At 41.2% G+C, this 19,253-nt stretch overlaps 1 protein-coding gene across 2 annotated transcripts in view; it reads left to right on the top strand.

Moving 5' to 3' along the window:
• Positions 1–19,253, top strand: part of arhgap10 (Rho GTPase activating protein 10) — an 81,338-nt gene that overhangs the window by 3,098 nt on the left and 58,987 nt on the right. The window contains exons 2-6 of one of the 2 annotated variants that reach the window (XM_079552709.1): positions 11,051–11,146; positions 11,821–11,882; positions 15,636–15,707; positions 16,447–16,548; positions 18,958–19,068. In XM_079552709.1, coding sequence (XP_079408835.1) covers positions 11,051–11,146; positions 11,821–11,882; positions 15,636–15,707; positions 16,447–16,548; positions 18,958–19,068 — 443 coding nt within the window. Of the gene's footprint in view, positions 1–11,050; positions 11,147–11,820; positions 11,883–15,635; positions 15,713–16,446; positions 16,549–18,957; positions 19,069–19,253 lie in introns of those variants that run through there. The other variant, XM_079552710.1, reaches the window with a different exon arrangement.

Below are 19,253 nucleotides of genomic sequence, written 5' to 3'. Positions count from 1 at the left end.
CATTTTTTGATAATGTTGTTCCCCCATCAAGAATATACCTGGACTTATGTTTTCAGTCTTTCATGTTTAGGCTGGGCAATAAAACGGAATCAAATCGAAAGTGCAATGTCAGCTTTGGTCAATATCAGCAATATCGACATGAGATTTGTTAATTGTCAGGTTTACAGCCAATTATTTTGCAGTTAAAGCGAGTTTGAATGATTGAATCAAAAATATAGGTTAGTTGGTATCAGATTATCTTTTTTTTTCTCCATATCGTCCTGCCCTAGTTTGAATCTGAGGACTAGTCTTTGTGCTGCAGTGGAAGCTTAAGTTCCTTCTGTTCCTGAGCTCCTTCTGTGGCCCTTCGTAACCAGGAAGTGCTTTTCTTATGTTCCGATCCCGGGCAAAAACGTCATCCCTCCTTCGCAGCGCAGTGACGGGTAAAAAACATCCGCCGAAGCTACGCAACTTGAAAGCAACACTCTCGCTCTGAGACCAAACCAGACATGCCCTGACAGTGAACACTCAGAGAGAAATCATCGCTCCCCTTCACAACAAACCTCCTAACAAAGTGTGATCACGATATGTTTGACTTTGTTGCCTTATACCTGCAGTAAGCAGCATAATACCTTTTGTTTCAATCTTTAGTAGAACTAGTTTTAGCTAGTGTAAAAAGTGGAATAAAACTTCAGGACCTGAACTGCAAGCACCAGCAGAGAAACCGAAGGAATCTCAAGTGGTAATGGTCCCACACTTTTAGAATCTCTGATCTTATCTACAACTTTTTTTTTTTTTTGTTCTTTTGATTCAAGGGCAGCAGCTGCAGTGGTTGTAGTTTCTGTCCGAAGCAGCTTTATTATTTGGTGTGAATCGTGAGGAATGCACCTGACTCGAGGTCAAAAGGGCATACAGTGACATGCTGCCAAAGTAATGTAATAAAGAAAGCATTCCACTGCACACCTGGTCAATCTCCGGCTTTGCTTTTATCTCAAAAGATTTTTTTTATTTATTTTTTTATGGATGGAAGGATTTTATCTTTTATTGGCAATCTCACCTATGCCTTTTTATGCTTAGACGACTTATTAGAAAAAGAGGAACTAAAACTTGTTTGGTGGGATGTCATGTAGTTCTCACGAGAGCCAAATCGCCTGCTAAAAGGTTTATGAATGATGAGAAGGGAAGTAGGAACACTGTCTTGAACATAAGCAGAAACCGAGACACTCTGGCACGACAGTTGGAGATGCTTCCTCGAACTGACCAGGATTGTTAGACTAGCCTTTCACGTGTCACTTTTTTTTTTTAGCATAATATGCTACAATAAATGAATTGTCATACTATTTGCCTCCTATGTATTGCAGATGAATTCTATTGATGACTAAGATTTTTTTCCCTACTCATAAATACATTCAGGTTGTTGTGGTTGAACCCCTGTGCCCCGTGGCCTAGTGCTCTCACTCACAAAAAATGTTGCCCATGCAGTTGAAAGGCAGCACATACTATCTCGTGTCAGCTTAGCACGTCTTTTAACATCTTGCTGTACACGAATATCCTTTGTGACGGTAATTCAAACGGCAGTATTTGCACTGGCCTCTGCCACAAATATGTTTAGCAGAGCACCAGCGTATGCCGGTCAGAAGGTGTAGCTTTCACCCCTGTAAACTACTCCATCAGCAGAGAGGCAAATAGGCGTTTGTGGCATAGTGTAAGTGCTGTTTTCACTAAGTGGGTTCTTCTTGATAATGACAGTATACGGTTTCTCTATGACCGCCATCGCACCAAACTTGAAATGAACTATATTTAGCACAGATTGGTTGAAATATACTTCGGTATCTGGTCCGCAGTCATTGTTGTTAGTGTTCGCTTTATGCTGTGTAGACCTTCCTGGTGTTACATTAGGCTCAGTCCGACCATTTAAAGTCAGGGTGGAGTCTTGTGCTCATTATTTGCGCATTACTCTGATAATGTGGCTCTGTGTATAGTTTCCTCTTTGCCGAGATAAAAGCTGTTTGCCGCTCCTCTTGTTCTTCTCCTCTAATGGCTCTCAGGCGGTTGTTTATGGTGACTGTGCTTGATGTTGGCAGGCCTGAGAGCTGTGGAAGCCGCTCTATGACTGCTGCAGTTTCACAGCCATTTCTAACATTTAGACTTCAGAGTGTATCGCTAATCGTTCTGCTTTGCCGCTACTGTGAGAACAACATTTTTTAAGGCAGCGGTGATGTCTTGTTCTCGAGACACACATTTGGCGAATGAGAAATTGTCGCCAGCTGCACGGCACTTTCGGGTTGTTCGTGAGACTCCTGGCATTTGTAATTGGAAATCCGGGACTTGTTTGATACTGCTTTGTTCAAACTTTTCCCATCATAGGCGGGTTTTCACTCTAAGTCTGAAGAGCACCCTACGAAGATAACGCCTTTTCCTTTATCGATCCAGTGTAGCACTCTCTGCCATTCTTTTTTCAATTGTTCGAAAGTTCTTTGACTGTGTAGTAGCCCCTGTACAGTGTCATGTTTTGCTTTGATAACGTCACAGGCCCAGCGTAGTGACTCCGCTCTCTGCCAGCGCTGGGAGGAGGAAGTCCCTCTATGGAAAGTCCGTGTTTTTGGAGAGGAAACTTCCCACAGGACCTGAGCCACAGAGCCATGACATGGAAGCGCCCGATGTCGAGGTGAAGCGGTGTGCACGCGAGCTTCTGTTTCAGGGGTTTCCTCCAGGAACCGTCCTCCCGTCTGTAGCCTTCACTCTGCTCTCTCACTCCCCCTCAGCCACGTGCAGACTTCACACCTGCCATGGATGCACTCCCCACATTTCACCAGCGCCTCATACATCCTTCAGCCTAAGTTCACGGGGGTGTTCAAGCTTTGATTTCAGGCTGTTTGTGTAACTGGCTCTTTTACACTAAATTGTCCAAAATAGATAGTTCCAGTGGTTTTGGACATGGGTCGTCGACTCTTGGGGCAAACTGTCAGACACTGGACTAAAACTGCCAATATACTGCACAATATATTTCCAAACCACACATCAGCATCACCAGCACAGTTGTGTGTCTCTTTCAGTTAGACCACAGGAAGAATAGCTACAGTTTGGCAGATCCTTTCAATAAAACATAAGAACCAGTGTTTTATGGTGCACAACTATTCATTGAGTGGCCAGGAGAGTCCTATGGAAAGATCTGTGTCAAGGTATAGCTAATTTAAACATGCAGACAATCACTTTAGGTGCAATGCGAGAAAGGTTCTGTAGGAAATGGTGAAAGTAAGTTTGGGTAGAGCTTTTGTGGCTTTGTGTACTGTTACCCTACTGTATTGATAATAAAGAGGCTACACTCATCTTTGGATTTCCCCAGTGAATTAAACCTTTTCAGTTTCACCTTCATTTTCAGTGTGACAGCAAGATAAAAAAAAAAAAAACCTGAACAACCGAGCCAAGATCAGTATTGGACATTGCCGGGATATGTCTTCTTGTCTCGTTCCAGACCTTGGTAATCACGTCCAAGTCTCTGCCAAGGAGCCACATCACATCTTTCATTAAAATCACATTAGCACAAGATGCAAACTGGGAGGAATGCTTTCTCAGAACTCAATCCTAAAAGAACAAGGACTATCATTTTTCTCTTTCTTAATGCTTTAGATACCTTTTATGGTTTTAATAGCACACCTTATGCTGTTTCAGGGACCGGGAAGAAGTGCTTTGAATTTTGTAATCATTGCATCCTTATCGAGCTTATCTCCAACTTGGCGACCACATTGCCTCTTTGTGCAGCCTTGTTTTGAAGAGCAGGAAGTTGTGGATGAAGTCATGACGGTTGGAGGTGAGGAGCTGGTGGGACGGATGGGTGTGCTTGGATGCTGACAGGGCAAAAAGGGGGTCCCGGCCTGGGCCAGAGGGGAGATGAGAGCGGAACAGGAAGAGTGTGGGACGCGCAGAGTGGAAACATGGCTGCCGAATGTGAGCCTGCAGGGCGAGGCCTGACCTGCGGACCACAGCTGATGAGCGAGAGAAGAATCAAAACAAACAGCAAGCCCAACAGGAGCCAACCTACGCTCTGTGGACATCTTCAGCCGCTGAACTCTGACGCCAAACGCTTTTCCTGGTGGGTTGGGGATGTTTTATCAGCAAGCAGTTTCCATTGTGAAGCCATAAAGTGTTGTGGAGGAAAGACCCAAAGTTGCTAGGGGAGAGCTGCCCTCTGCCTCTATCAATAATAATCGGAAAGAAGCTTTTTTGTTTACATTTTCCACTTATAGATTTCTTTGCTTTTAGTGGTGTCACCTTTCTCAAATGAAAGGTCATTTGTATTATTCTTGTAGAACTTCTAATTTATGAAAGTGTGCCTGTATTTTCCCATTCAAATGAGTTTGTTAAAAGTCACTCTTGTTATGGTATAGGTACTTTTTTCCGGTTTAGCTCTTGTTGGCCACACCTCAGCTGCTGTTAGGCTTTTCCACAAAGTGCTAAAACCTTGGCCTAGGACTTTTTTATGACCTGTTTCCTCCTATTTGCAATCAATCTGACGTTAAAGTGTGACGTCAGCAGACAGTCCGTCACTAATTCTTTCGAAGTGACAAGACAGTACTTGGATGTGTGGTTGACTTGCATTTCATTAGTTAATAGTCATGGTGTCTACGTGTACTTCGGTTCACAAAATGGTAAACGTTCAGCATGCACCGCTGACCCCTAGCATTAGCAACCAGCTGCTTGACTCCTCTCATTTTGGCACAGAAGCCTTGACTTGCTTCATAATCTCCCTCAGTTGTGCTGGGCTCGTGCAACGTGGAGCTGGAAAGGGTGTGGAACAGGGTCTGTATTGTCATTAAAGTCCACGGCTCTCCGCAACGCTCTGTCATTGTTTTCAATCAAGCCCTTCTGAATCGGGGACACACCAGCGTTTACGTCAACTGGGCTGCTGTGTTTTCACTTTCTTCCTGGTGCAGAAAAGCCTGACATATAATACTGTATTAGATTGGTAGTTGCCGTCCGGATGACTCACTGCTCAGATGTCTCTGTTTTCATGCAGAGAAAACTATCCAAGTTTGACGGTTCCCAGGTTTGTGCTGAAATGCCTTGCTTTAAAAGGCAAAAAAGCAGACACAGGCCTATCCTTGGACTCCTGCGTGTGCCCCAGTGTGTGGTATTTTCATCTTGTGATAGTTCCCTGCTTTGGGCTTCTATCATTTCCATCTGTAGCAGGGATTCTGCGATTTCCCTTGTAATGTTTGCAGGCTCTTGATTCTTAGCCACAGTGAGTTATTGCCTCCATTTCTGTTTTATCATGTTGAAGTCTGGAAAAAAATCTACACAGGATTTTTTTGTACCTTTTGTGAATCAGTTCTAGTTGTGTAGGGTCACTCTGAAATGTTAGTTTTTTGTTTTTTTATATATAAAAATATTCATTCTTACGATTGCATGAAATGAATTGTGCATAGTTTGTCTAAGCTGATCGGAAGAGCCCACTCCAAATCCTGGCAGACTGTGTAATCGTAGGATGGGGGTGTGATCGCGTACACGATTTGTCTTCAACACATGTGGCTTTAATAGAAATGCCACAAATCTAACGTCTGACATCACTGCTATTGGATTGCGCTGTAATTGCTAACATGGCCTCATGTTATGTGTCTCTTCAGAAACATTTTTTGGTACCCACAAGTAAAAGATTAAATGTGAAGGAATTTTCAGCATTTTATTCTGATATGTGAATTAAATGTTAGCATTGTAGTGTAGGCTTCAGACGTTTACAGCCTGCTGTATTGTTGCTAAATCTTGCCGCCAATCTGTGTCATTGACTCCTCCAATCATCATTCACACACGACATTCATACACAGGCACGATGGTTGAAATGTTTTTGCCCAAAGACATAACCGTAAGCAACAATCAGAACTGGGATTCGAACCGCTGACCTTTTGGATCTGTGGACGAACAGTCGGACCAATATTCCAAATGTTAATCTTGTGGCCTGATTTTCTCTTCCTGTCACAGATTCATGGTTATAAATTGAAGTAATGGGCAATTTTTTTGGCAATTTTGTTTGCTATTCAAAACACAGTACACAAACATGCATCTAATTAGCATTGCAGCTAACATGGAAATAAATGAGTATTGCAGTGAACGTGCAAATACTTGCTAGCATTATTACTCATCACAACTGGCAATGCAGTTAATGTGAAATACTTGCTAACATTAACACTCATCATAATTAGCATTGTCGCTAACATGTTAATACTTGCTAACATTAAAACTCATCATAATTAGTATTGTCGCTAACATATTAATACTTGCTAACATTAACACTCATCATAATTAGCATTGTCGCTAACGTATTTATACTTGCTAACATTAACACTCATCATAATTAGCATTGTCGCTAACATGCAAATACTTGCTGACATAAACACTCATCATAATTAGCATTGTCGCTAACGTGTTAATACTTGCTAACATTAACACTCATCATAATTAGCATTGTCGCTAACGTGTTAATACTTGCTGACATAAACACTCATCATAATTAGCATTGTCGCTAACGTATTAATACTTGCTAACATTAACACTCATCATAATTAGCATTGTCGCTAACGTGTTAATACTTGCTAACATTAACACTCATCATAATTAGCATTGTCGCTAACGTGCAAATACTTGCTAACATAAACACTCATCATAATTAGCATTGCCCTAACGTGCAAATACTTGCAAACATTAAACCTCATAATTGCGAGACTTCTTTTCTTGAGTACTTTTAAATGACATTATGTGGTATGATTGTGAACTCAGCAGCTTCTCTTTCACTGGATTCTATTTTCTGAGAATGCCATGTTTATTGGTTTGTTTGGGAGGGACAGTGCATGTTAATGAACACACCACGCCCTGGGCTGATTTGCATCCGTTGTCTCACACTCGTAAACACGCCTGCATTCATCCTGGCCTATTGTACATGTTATTCGTGGTAGCGGAAACCTACGCAGACATGGGGAGAACATGCAAACTCCACACACAAAGGCATGTCATGGTGGGAATCCAACCCAGGACCTTCTCGCTGTGAAGCACGAGCGCTAACCGCTGTGCTGCAGTGATAGATACTTTATTTTCTTCTTGCTCATCACTTTAATACTTTGGTCATTGTGTGTTGTTATAGGTTCCTCGGGAGAGAATAAATGCACACCATATTGATCTTTTTTTTTTATCTGTCAGTAAACACTGCTAGCCTGCACAGTTAGTTATTGATTCTTTCCCCATTACATAATTGTGAGCCACTTCATTTAGTTGTACAATGCAGTGACATTGGATCGTCCTATACCCTAGCCTTACGTCACACATAGCTCTGTGTGGGGAAGCTTTTGCAAAGGTGTGTCAAGGTTCAGCATAGTGTTGTCAAAACATGTTTTTGCCGTCTCAGGGGAACTGCTTAACTTTCCACTTCATTCATCACATCAGCTGCTGTATTTTGGGTGCCAAAGTTGACCAACAACAGCTTGTATAGAAGCCAGAGGTCTTTCATGCATTTAAATCTTATGTTTGGCATTTACTGTGTTTCCGGGATACTTTTTGTTTTAGAGTTTTTCACATGATTCCTGGGGTAAATAAAGGTCAAAATGGACTGATGATATAACAGAAAATCAGATCTATGCTCTGTCTGCTCTGTGTCCATGCCTAATTCAATAGTAATCAAAGCACATATTATAGGCAGTGAACTGTGTGCCTTTTCTGGCCTCTACACAGTGTTGACCATTGTTTTCTAAATGAATAATTAATTATCATGATTATTAATGACATAAATAAAGTGATTTGCCCCAACTGCACCATACTTATTTTAATAGTTGTGTGTCTTTGTTAATCTTCTGCAAATGCATCATACATTTAACCCCATCCAGCAGCTTTGTGTGGCGTCACAGCCGTCTGTAGATAAACATAATAACATTAGCTTTCAAAATTAGCTTCCATCTTGTTATCAGAGGAAATGGACAGACTGATTTCATCTTGTGAGCAGCTGCTCACATCAAAAAAGATGTATTGAGGATATTGAATTTAACCTGGCCATCTGCGCATTGCATAAACTAATTTTCTTACAAAAGTTAGACTACTTTTGGCGACGGTCCAAATTGCAAGAGGTACGAGGCAAGTGTAATTAATTTGAAGCAGAATACTTGTCATCAAATGAATACCATGTAGCTACTATCTTGCATAGTCAGAAAGTACTGTTTGATCGTGTTCAAGTGATCACTTGTCCGAACAAGTTTCTAGTTCTAAATTTATGATGCTGCTGGTAGGACCCAAACATCAACAAGATTTTGCTTGATGACAGGGAAACCGCCCCAGTTGAAAGCTAGTTGTGTTTATATATAGTCTGTCTAATAGGGCTGGGACGATAGGCTGCTATACCAAGTATTGTTACTTTATCAAGTATCGCAATACTTTCAATACTTGTGTTTGGAGGCATTTTTATCATACACTCCTTTGTTTTCCAGTAACCGCTTTGTTACATTTTGTGTTGATGCACTTTTCAATAACTTCAATAAATGTCAAATTGCCTTTGCTTTACAAACTTTAGACATATGACTTTTTACACATTTTAAGGTAGACATATTACTTATCGTAATTACTTACTATATCACAATACATATCGGGAAGTGGATCGTCCCAGTCCTACTGTCTAACTTATGTTCTTAGTCTTACGGTTTATGCAATAGCTGCAGTGGACTGAATTCAGTGTATTCACATTTATCAACAAAAAAAGAACATTTCCCCCGGGTTGTGTGTCTTTTTGATGATGTCCTCCAGATAAACATTTTTATCTAACATGTCGTTTATTTGGATTGCTGTGTATATTGGCTCTCCTTTTATGAACTGATGTCCTGAATATTTGTACAAAGTGCAATAGCTGGCATGATGCTTTTTAGATTAAAAGTCATACTAATGAAATGACTCTGTATAAATCTAAGCCTGTAGTGTGATTCAAATGACATTGCATCTTATGACTATGATGAATTTACAACAACCACACACCACATTCAAGCCTATGCTGACTGGTCTGTTTTGTTTGCCCCTGTTACACTTTGTTTTTTAGGTCTTCGTCTCCAGTTGAGTTTTGTCTTCTCAGTGGCACACAAACAAAATGACATCATCCTGAGAAAAGAAGTAACGTTTCCTTCAAGCGCTATGTATAGTCTTTGAAACCCACAAAGCAAAGACTGCCCTATTGTCTGCTCTGCATCTTATGACTTCCTGCAGCTTTATGACCTACAAATTGAATGAGGGTTACTTGCAGGTGTTTTGTGGAACGAAAAAGTATAGTATTTATGTAAGCTGAGCTGAAGCAGAATTAGGCTTCACATGTTATATAAATGCCATCTTGTGATTGGTCATTCTATTATGATCAGATAGTGCATATATATATATGTATAATCCATGTTTTTGCTGTTGTTTCCTTGTTGTCGTTTTGTTCCTTTAGGACTATGTTCCTTCTGTACCTTTGTGAAATGTATTTTTTGATTGCATTGAGTGATGCTCATGAGCTTATTGCTTCAGCCCACTCCTTTTGAGCAGAATGTATACTCAATAATATGCTCAAATAAACAAATGAAACTAAACTAAACATGTTCAGAGTAGGTTTTGGCAATCGCAACCATCTGATATTTTTTCTTGTTTTTCTTGTAAAGTCTTGTTACAACGTTGCCTGCTAATTTCAATATACTGTACTCCAGTAGTTTTAATAACAAGCAATCGCTAGTATACTCTGCATCTCTGTAATATGCCACTTTTCATTCAGGACAGGACAGTGAAGAGCCATTTTATAACCATATAATGAAAGCATTTCTCCCCACTTAACACTGCGCAGCCAGTCTTAAAATACCCATTCAACATTCTGCTGTGCCTCTCTTGAGGACTACACCGGGTCAAAGATCCCACCACAGGGCCTTGCCGAACTATTTGAAATACATTTGTTTTTGCAGTGTCTCACAGGCTGAAGTTTGTCTGAAATGCAGCGTGAACAACATCGTAATCAATATCCTTTCCCACCATCTTGCATTGTATTTAAAGGCACACTGCGTAGAATTTTACTTATGAATAAAATTGAAATACTAGCATTTATTTTATGATGGATCATTTCATCATTGGAAAAATACCTACATATGTACACACAAACATGTGTTTTTGCTGTGAGCGACTCAGCTCATCTAAGACATGACTGTGTCTTTACCGGGAGTGGGTGCGTCTCCAGCTCGTCTCCATGGAGATGTGACTAAAGTTAGTAGAATTTGAGATTAAAACAGGCTCGGTCCTCATCCAAATCCATACTTTGATTATTCCCTGCAGTAATAGTATTTTTCTGTGTCGAGCTGGTCAATAGGAGCATGTTTTGCACTAATGGCGACAGTATAGTCCAAAAGTTACGCAGTGTACCTTTAACGGAGGATACCTTATGTGCAATGTGCCTAAAATCACATTTGAATCGAATCACCATCGAATTGAGCGTTGCACAGCTTTGTAATCTGCAGGTCTCCAAGCTAATCCTGTAACAATAACGGCGCATGAGTGTTAATGATACTGGAGCGAGAAGACGCAAAAGGACAAGAGAAAGTGTTCTTCAATAGTCGTCTTTTTCGCGATTTTGATCATTTTGCGACATGTTTCAAAACGGCACAAGATCTTTCCGATAAGCAATATGATAATTTGCCAATATATTGCACGGCTCTGAAAGGTCTTCTTTATGTAATGTTTAATAAATAAGGGGATAAACCATGCCTCTTAGGTCATAAAGCATTGTCGTTTAGCTCCAGTGTACTTTACAGCATTGATAATGACACTGTTTGTTCAGAGTGTTGCATGTCTTGTCGTTTTGGTTTGCTGCAGTTTGCTCAGCTACAGGATGTACTGTAGATGGTGCTTATACACACAGGATGTTTAGAATGTGGTTACCCGTCTGATGCCATGGGACTATTTTTAATCAGAGCGTCGTCATATGATGCAGATAGCCTCGGTATTTGCTTTGTGACCAACTAAAAGGGATCACCCCAACAGGCAAACAGGTCATTGTTTTTTTTAAACATGTTTTTAATGTGCTCTTGGCTTGCAGAGCTGGGTATGGCCCAGAGAAAGTTCGCTCAGTGCCTGGGAGAGTTTCAGTTTGAGTACATCGGCGACGCAAAGACAGACGATGAGGACTGCATTGGTGAGTGTGGTTTTACCCGTCGCACGGCATGGGCACCAACATGTGGAGGTGGGTAGAGTAGCAAAAATATTTACTCGAGGAGGAGCCATGATGCTTTGGAATACTGGTGGTCAATTATAGCCAATCACTTTTAAATGGGGGGAAATTGGGAGAAATTGTGGCAAAGTTGGCAAGTTGTGTAAAAAAAATATTAATCATAAAATGGGGCAAAAATTGGGAATAAATTAGGTAAAAAATTGGGGAAAGAGGGAAAATACTGATAATAAAAAAAATGAAAAAATTAGGGAAAAACATGGAAAACAAGAAAAAAGTTTTGGGGAAAAACAATGAAAATAGGGAAAAAAACAAAATAAAAATTGGTCAATAATGGGGTAAAAAAAAGTCTCTTTGAATTGAAATCAGTTCCAGTTCAAGTGAATGTTCTCGGGTAAATGTAACTGATTACAGCCCACCTCTGTGCGTTAACCACCGCCTCCGCATCCACCAGGGCAGACTCTTGCTGTAAATATTTATTTGTTCTTGGGTGCTGTCTACATCGGAGCTTTAAGTGCAGCTTTGGTGGACGTCTGCGGTGCGCACATCTGATAATCATAATGCTTCATGAGCTGCCTGTGTCAACACCGGGACGCCACGGTTTCATTTGAGGCCTTATTTGGATCGTCTTTCTTTTGCAGATAAGTCCTTGCAAGAGTTCTCGTCATTCCTCAAGAACCTCGAAGACCAAAGGGAGCTGATGGTGAGCGCAGCCAGTCACAACCTGCTGAAGTTTTAGTGGGAATACTGTAACTGCATGCAGCAGCGTGTGGTGGTGGAGTTGTAGTTTTTTTTTTTGTAGCATTCAGTTTCACATCATTAGCATTTCTTGGATCCAGCCTGCATTTGTTTTTACAATGATTTCTGTTGACACAAGCACACTTGGCACGCGTCTTAAAAAATGCAACACCAGCATTGTGGAGACAAGTACAAAGTAGCACTACATGGACAAACAGCTCATAAACAAGTAACTAATCTTATTTAAGCTCAGGTTGAATGCAAGCACGAGTATGCCACTTTGCCCCCTTCTCCTTCCCCGCCTCAGTCACAGAGACCATAAAGGTCACAAGATTGAAAGCCGAAAGACTATACAAGAATAGAAGACTAACTATTGTATTGAAGAAGACTGTGGGCCCGATCCTTTGTATCTAAATGCAGACTATAGCACAACTTTTTGCGTGTAGTAGGCGGGCGTGTAAAGATCTTGCAGAGCCAGTCCTGGTGCAGTAAGTGGGCAGGACAGACTCCCGTAGCCAATTGCGATGTTATGTAGAACAAACATTTTCCTCAGGCCAGACTCCGAGGGCAAGGGAGAGGGGTGGTGGGAGAGTGGGGGTGAACACGTGCTTTTGTTTGGGTCGCAATTACGGCTGAGTGCAGACTGGCACCTACTTTGGCACAGTAGATCAGCGCACACAACCTCCCAACAGTTTTCTATTAATAACCCACACAGGCCATATTTTGCTAAGCTTTTTTTGTCATAAGCTGGGTTGTTTACATCGTGCTATCATGTATAAAATACGTCAGATTGTTGCGACTTCATAAGTTTGTAGATACGGCATTCGTTTTGGAGTAGTGGCTGATGTGTAGCTACCAGGCCACTGCTGTCTCTGGTGCCACTGGACACGCAGTTTTGTATACGATCAGACCTACAGGTTGGATACGAGGGACATCAGAGTAGCCTCTGGACTTCACCGAGAAAACATGTGGGAAATAGGACTTTTATTCAGGACTTTGTTTATAGAAAACTGTTCAGTTGCTGTTTTCGCGCTGATCTACTTTATCTTGTTATTGGCGTTAGACCGGTGACCACTGACTGTACCAGGCGCACAACCCCGAAGTTAAAGCAGCGCTTGTTCTTCTCTGTGAGGCGAGAAGCTACGCCGTAACTTCTGAAAGAGAGAAAACCTCCAACTGTTGCAAACGAATAAATCATAATCGATGATATAATCACGTCCTGAGCCTGTGCTTTCAGCGTGTGTATTTCAATTTAAGCATCATCGGGGGCCATGTAATGTAACCTTTCTCTACTAGGTTTCAATTTCAATCCTGCCACAAAAAATACGAAAAATAAGTTGCTGATTAAGCCGGCTGGGGAGATAAACAAAACATTCATCAATGCTAAAAGCTACCAAGTACAGGTGACGTTTGCGATCTTGGCCTACATTGGAAAACTCCTGGACAACTGAGAGCTCACAGTTCTTTCCTGCTTAGTAAAGAAAAAAAAACTAAAACACCGTAGCCAAGGCATAAATCTTTGGCAGTGGGATACTATTTATACTTTTCTTCAATCGCACAATAGCAGTTTGCACTAGGAAGCGTTTCCTGCTGGCTACTTGCATTAATCATGTCCGAACACTTCCTCGCCGCGTGCCGTCCGAGGGTCAGTGCGACTTGAGTGGTTTGGGCGTGTCTGCAGTACACTTCCACATTACAAGCAGCCTCTGAATACCAGCAGCAGGGATTGCAAAACCAGCCGCCGGCCCTCTGTTAGTATATGGCAACCCGGTGTCATAAAAAGCTGGATCAAGTCTGAGTGGAGCGTCTGAAGTGGACTGAGACATGGATCGTAATGGTAAACACTGAGCTCACGGCCCAGCCCCAGCGGGATGACATCACGGGGCAAAGTAAGGAGACGGGGCAAGGCAAGCCCAGGCATGAAGGCAGGAATGAAGGAAGATTAGCTTAAAATGTTTAGTGTTTTCAATTCATGTGAGAATATGAACATGGTGTGACATAACCTCAAGTCAAGTCAGCAGCTGGGGTGGTTTTCTAGATTTGGAAAACATAGCTTTAGGGTAGTGCTGGGCAATTCGATGCTAGTTGTGACTGTTACAGACATTGAATCAACCTAAAGTTCATTTGGTGGTGTTTTTGTCAATAGTGTGGCATGAATGTATTTAGCCATGCAGTGCTAAGTAACTTCTTTACCTTTATAAATCCTTTAATTAAAACAAGGATCATTGGGGGTTCTTTCATCTCCCCCCGGTGTCTCTGGCCAGAAAACCACAATTGCAACTTTGCCAGCACTGGGTCGGAGGCCCCAATACACACTAATGGAATCATGAAGAAGAAGCTAACAGGCTAACGGGCAAAGCTAACTGCGGGCTAGCGCCACTTAAACAGTTTCCAAGTTTGAGTGGAAAAAAAATTATCTCTATTGTGTAATTGGATGTACAATATCCCTCTCTCCCTTTGTCAGCATAGTGTTTTCTCTCACGGAAAATTAATGAGTAAAAAAGCGCAACATGCTCCGACTCCTGCAGCGGCGCTTATGGCCTTGAGGTGCATGAGTTATTTAGTACTGCTTTAAGGAAAAAAGAAATAAAAATTATATTGGTGACTAGCTGTTGTCGTGTGGATGAGGTTTTCTGATGTTGTTTTGGGTTGACACTTTGCAGCTTTAGTCACATCAAAGCTATACTATAACAATTCCGACTTAAAGGTGCATAATGCGACTTTTTATGCGGAAAAGAGTTGGTATTTGTGCATATATGACCTCATAGTGACCCAGCGGCTGTATGAGTGGTCAGCATGGCACCTTTACTTTCCAGCACAGTGGTCTCTACAACGCTCCAGGGTCAATTGTTTTGTAAGTTTTCTGGTGAGAGGCTCCGTCAGCAGTGGAAACCTTCCAAACAATTGATCCTGGAGCGTCCTAGAAACCAGTGTGATGGAAAGTAAAGGCGTCAACACTCATACAGCCGCTGGGTTACTACAAGGTCAAATACACACAAATATGAACTTTTTTTTCTGCATTAAAAGTTGCATAATGCACCTTTAAGGCATACTTTATTGTCCCTGTAGGGAAGTTTGTAATGTAACATAACCCTCAGCGCCTGTAGGGTGACCTGTCAGGGGCAGTGGGTGACCACAGTGCAGCACCTCGGGATCGATTTCAGGCAAAGTTTCTTGAGGAGAAGTAGACTGTTGGTCATGGGTATTGAGAATGTGCAAACTCCTCAAAGAAAGACATCCCATAGTCTGGGTGTAGAAGCCAGGACCTTCTAAGTTTCCTTCACCTTTATCATATATTTAAATGCTATTCAGTCTGAAATGGGGAAAAGGGCAAAACAAAAGAGTAACAGTGTGTTCCGGCTTGTATAACATGCATCACCTAACCGCCAAACTTAGCTGTTATTGTACAGCGTTACATAAATCTCTTTGTAATAACAAAAGCATGTTGATGAAGCGTATCAAGGATTTGTAAAAAATCCCCAGCTGCCAAGAAAATGCTTGCTTTATCTTTAGTGCTCATGCAGTATAGACTCCTATGACTTTAAACAGTCATTGCATAAGAGGCCTGTAAACTATACAGCCAACGTAAGTATGTGGAAGCAAACACTTAGAAGAGTCCAAACGTGTTGCGTCATCAGAAATATTAACAGCCGAGGCGAAGTGGAGCTATGTATAATGGAGGCATTGTCTTACTGGTGTTTGTGTGTTACTTGGTTAGATGAGAAACATCACTGAAACGTTAATGAAGCCCCTGGAGAAGTTCAGGAAGGAGCAGCTCGGAGCAATCAGGGTAATGTATGACACTTTTATACATCTTTTCTCTTTCTTAATTTGAGACTTCATTCATTTTAATTTGATTAATTTGCATGCTGGCCCAAAAACCCTTTAAAAATGTGGAGAACTTTTTGGTTTTCCATCTATGACCCATGGAATACAGGTCAGAGTGGTAGAAGTAGAAGAAGAGATGATCAAAGTGAACAAGTGTGAATGACGCAAAATACCTCTCTAGATATGTTGTTTTGGCGAGTGAGCAATATTAAGGCTGGCTATAATGCAAAAGCAACTTTTTTGAGCTTTGTGTTACAATGTTACAATGTTCTCTCATCCAAAACCTTGCGCATCTTTGAGTAGTCTTTGAATGTTCTCCTGTAGCTCCCGAAGAGCTCCTCCTGAGGTCTAATCCAGCTCGCCATCTCTTGCTAAGTTTATTCCTTATCATGATGTAAAGTACTCATCATAGCTTCACTACAGCCACAAGGGGTGGGAGGGGCTTAGGTTGCGTGCTTGGAGGATCAGAAAGTGAAACTACTGGATATTTTGCCGTTTTAGATCAACATAGCAGTTTCTAAACCTGCAAAGTGTGAGATAGTGATAAAGATGTGTTTGAGATTATAACCAAATACTGTATCTGAAAAAGAAAAAAAAGAAAGAAGAAAGAAAGAGTGTAGATAATTCAGAGAGCCACTGAAGCATATTCCCTTGCACATTTTCCTCATTTATATGCCTTTTTTTTTGTCGCTATGTTGCAGGCAGGAAAAAAGAAGTACGAGAAAGAAACGGAGAAGTACTACAGCTCTTTGGAGAAACTTTTAAACATGTCAGCAAAGAAGAAAGAGCCTCAGCTTCAAGAGGTAATGTCCCCCGCACAAACACTCCAAAACTGACTTGTAACAATTTCACACAATGACAGACAAAAGCGCGTGTTTGGTTTGGTTTTGAAAATGCCCCTTTTTGACTCGACATTGCCATCATCGGTGCAAAGCCCCGCTAGATCCAGCTGACTTTCCACTGACGTCGGACGCGCGCTGCACTTTTCCTGGCTTGTTTGGAGAGGAAATGTGTGCTCACTCTGCTGCACCAAGGTCAACATTAGTCCCTGTTAGTCGTGGAACATCCCATGCTGCGGTAATATAAATGTTCTAGGTCCTAAATCACGGCGGGATAAAACAACCTCTCATTGTCTCTGCCCGGAGCAGGATTCCCTGCTTTATTTCCGTGTAAGGCTTGCACATACGTTGTAGGCACCAGCGCACTCCCCCATTGTTGACATAGTTGCCACGGGCCGTTCTGTTCCTGACTCTGGTCACCAAAGCGCGTCTGTGGCACATGACTGATTATCGGGCTTAGATAAAGACAACGATTCCTTTATGGCTTTAAAAGTCATGAACTTGGAGGGAAAACGATTGTCTGAGAATGTTTGCATGTTATGAGAGGAACATGTCGCTACGTCAAGACCAGCTAAACTTTTGTGAATTTGAAAACCTCTGCAAACCTACTCCTCCTAATTGTTTGGTGGTTATTGTTGTTGCTATTGTTTGTTATGTAATGTATTTTAACTTTGTTGAAACTTTGTATTGCCTGTGTACAGCACTTTGGGCAGCGATAGTAGTTGTAAATGTGCTTTATAAATAAATTTGACCTTGACCTTGACCTAATGCTCAGCACGACACAATGGGTGAGCAAAATAGCTGGGGATGTCCCATTTCTAGTAAAGTTGTGGATCAGATGTGAAGAGAGTTTGTTGGAGAAAGATAATACAAAGATTATTCTGCCCTCTTTTAGACCATACAAAATCTCTGGTCTTCTTCTTTTCCGACAGGGTTTGCCTAAAGTAATTTAAAACATTTGACACTAGTAATTAGCAGGTCACGGTGTGTAGTGGAGTCAGAGAGAGTACAGAGGCCTGTGTACTTTGTAACATTTTTCAATACCAGTACCTTATCGATACTTGGTTTTCAATAGCAAAACCTGAACAATAATTTTATGGGTATAGCTGTCACCTAGAGCCAGAAAACAGAACAAAAATGCGTGGAAGATTTGCAAATTTTGCAATATCGGGTTCATCCTCAATGTCAAGAAGTGTGTAAACAATAGGGAGTAATGTGGGGGAAAATTGAGGAATATTGCGAGAAATTGTGGCAAAAATAAGGAAAAATGTGGGAATACACTGGGTAAAATAAGGAGGGGAATAGGAGAAATATTAGTATTAAAAGTTAGGGGAAAGAGAAAAGCTGACACAATCAAGTCACTTCCTTAAATACTGTCCCTGGACCAACAGCATCAAAACTAGGATCCAATAATATAAGATATTTTTTGCCTGCTTTCGATACTTTTATTTTTTCGATACCAGTAGTACCTAAACTTTTTTTCCGATACCAAACTGGTATTATTTCAGAGCAGACTTAACTCTGATTTTGTATATTCTTGTTTATTGCAGAGAACCAATTGCCTAGATATCTGCAGCCTTTGTGATTTGCTCATTTTGACAAGCTTGTATCCACGAGTTGGATGGGGGACTGTTTGTTCTCTAGTTTACCTCTAAAATACACACATACACACACATCCATCTCAATTGTCTCCATCCACTGATGTTTGTTGGAGGTGGAGCCGAGCCAGGCTTCTGTCAGCCGCTCTTGAAGAAGTGATAGTCCACTGTTGCACTTCCTAAGACACCAGCCTTTTCTCAGAACACAAAATGAAAGTGGAACGGGAGGCACTGCCCACCCACGCATCTCCTCTGCCCTTTAGTCTTAGAGTCTCCCCCAAATATTAATAGAGATATAACAAGGAAAGGCTCTACGTTTACCTTTAAAATGTTGACCTTTACAGTAATTGTAGGCGTGAGAGTAAACATTACTCAAAGTCTCTTCAAGTCCCAGTCCTAAACTTTCAGCTGTAAGATGACTAAGGGGAAACTTAGACCCTGGAATACATTTTTGTTGTTGTTTTATTTGTTTGTTTGGGACAAAGTGGATTAAGTCACCATTTAAAGTGGTAGTGTCACTGTTCATATTAATCATTTGTCCAACGATAGACAAATCCACTTAAAAGCTAACTAGACCCATTATCACTAATAATAAAAAAGAGGAAATTCACTTTCTTGCTTTAGAAGTTCATATTTAGTTAACGTAACTTTCCTTCAGTTGTGCGCCTTCCTTGATTATAGTAGGAACCGAGGCTACAAAAGGCTATACTTGACTGTGGTCACATAACTCTTATTGGTTTGTGCATGACTATAATCATGCCTTTGTGCTCCTCAGGCTGACGTCCAGGTGGAGCAGATGAGGCAGCACTTTCAGGAGGAGTCGCTGGAATACATTTGCCAACTGCAGGAGATCCAGGAGAGGAAAAAGTTTGATTGTGTCGAGCCAGTGAGTAGGACTGGGTGTTTTCTTTTTTTTTTTTGGAGAAAAACTAATTAATAATCTAGAGAGAGAGAGAAAGATGCAAAAAAAGAAAAAAATAGTATAATATTTATGTATAATAGGGCTGCATGATGAGAAAATACAAAACAGTATTCAGATAATCATAAGCAAAACCATTCTTTCATCAAGTT

This window comes from Gobius niger, assembly GCF_951799975.1.
Source record: "Gobius niger genome assembly, chromosome: 3".
Lineage (NCBI taxonomy): Eukaryota > Metazoa > Chordata > Actinopteri > Gobiiformes > Gobiidae > Gobius > Gobius niger.
This window is presented reverse-complemented; position numbering and strand designations above follow the sequence as displayed.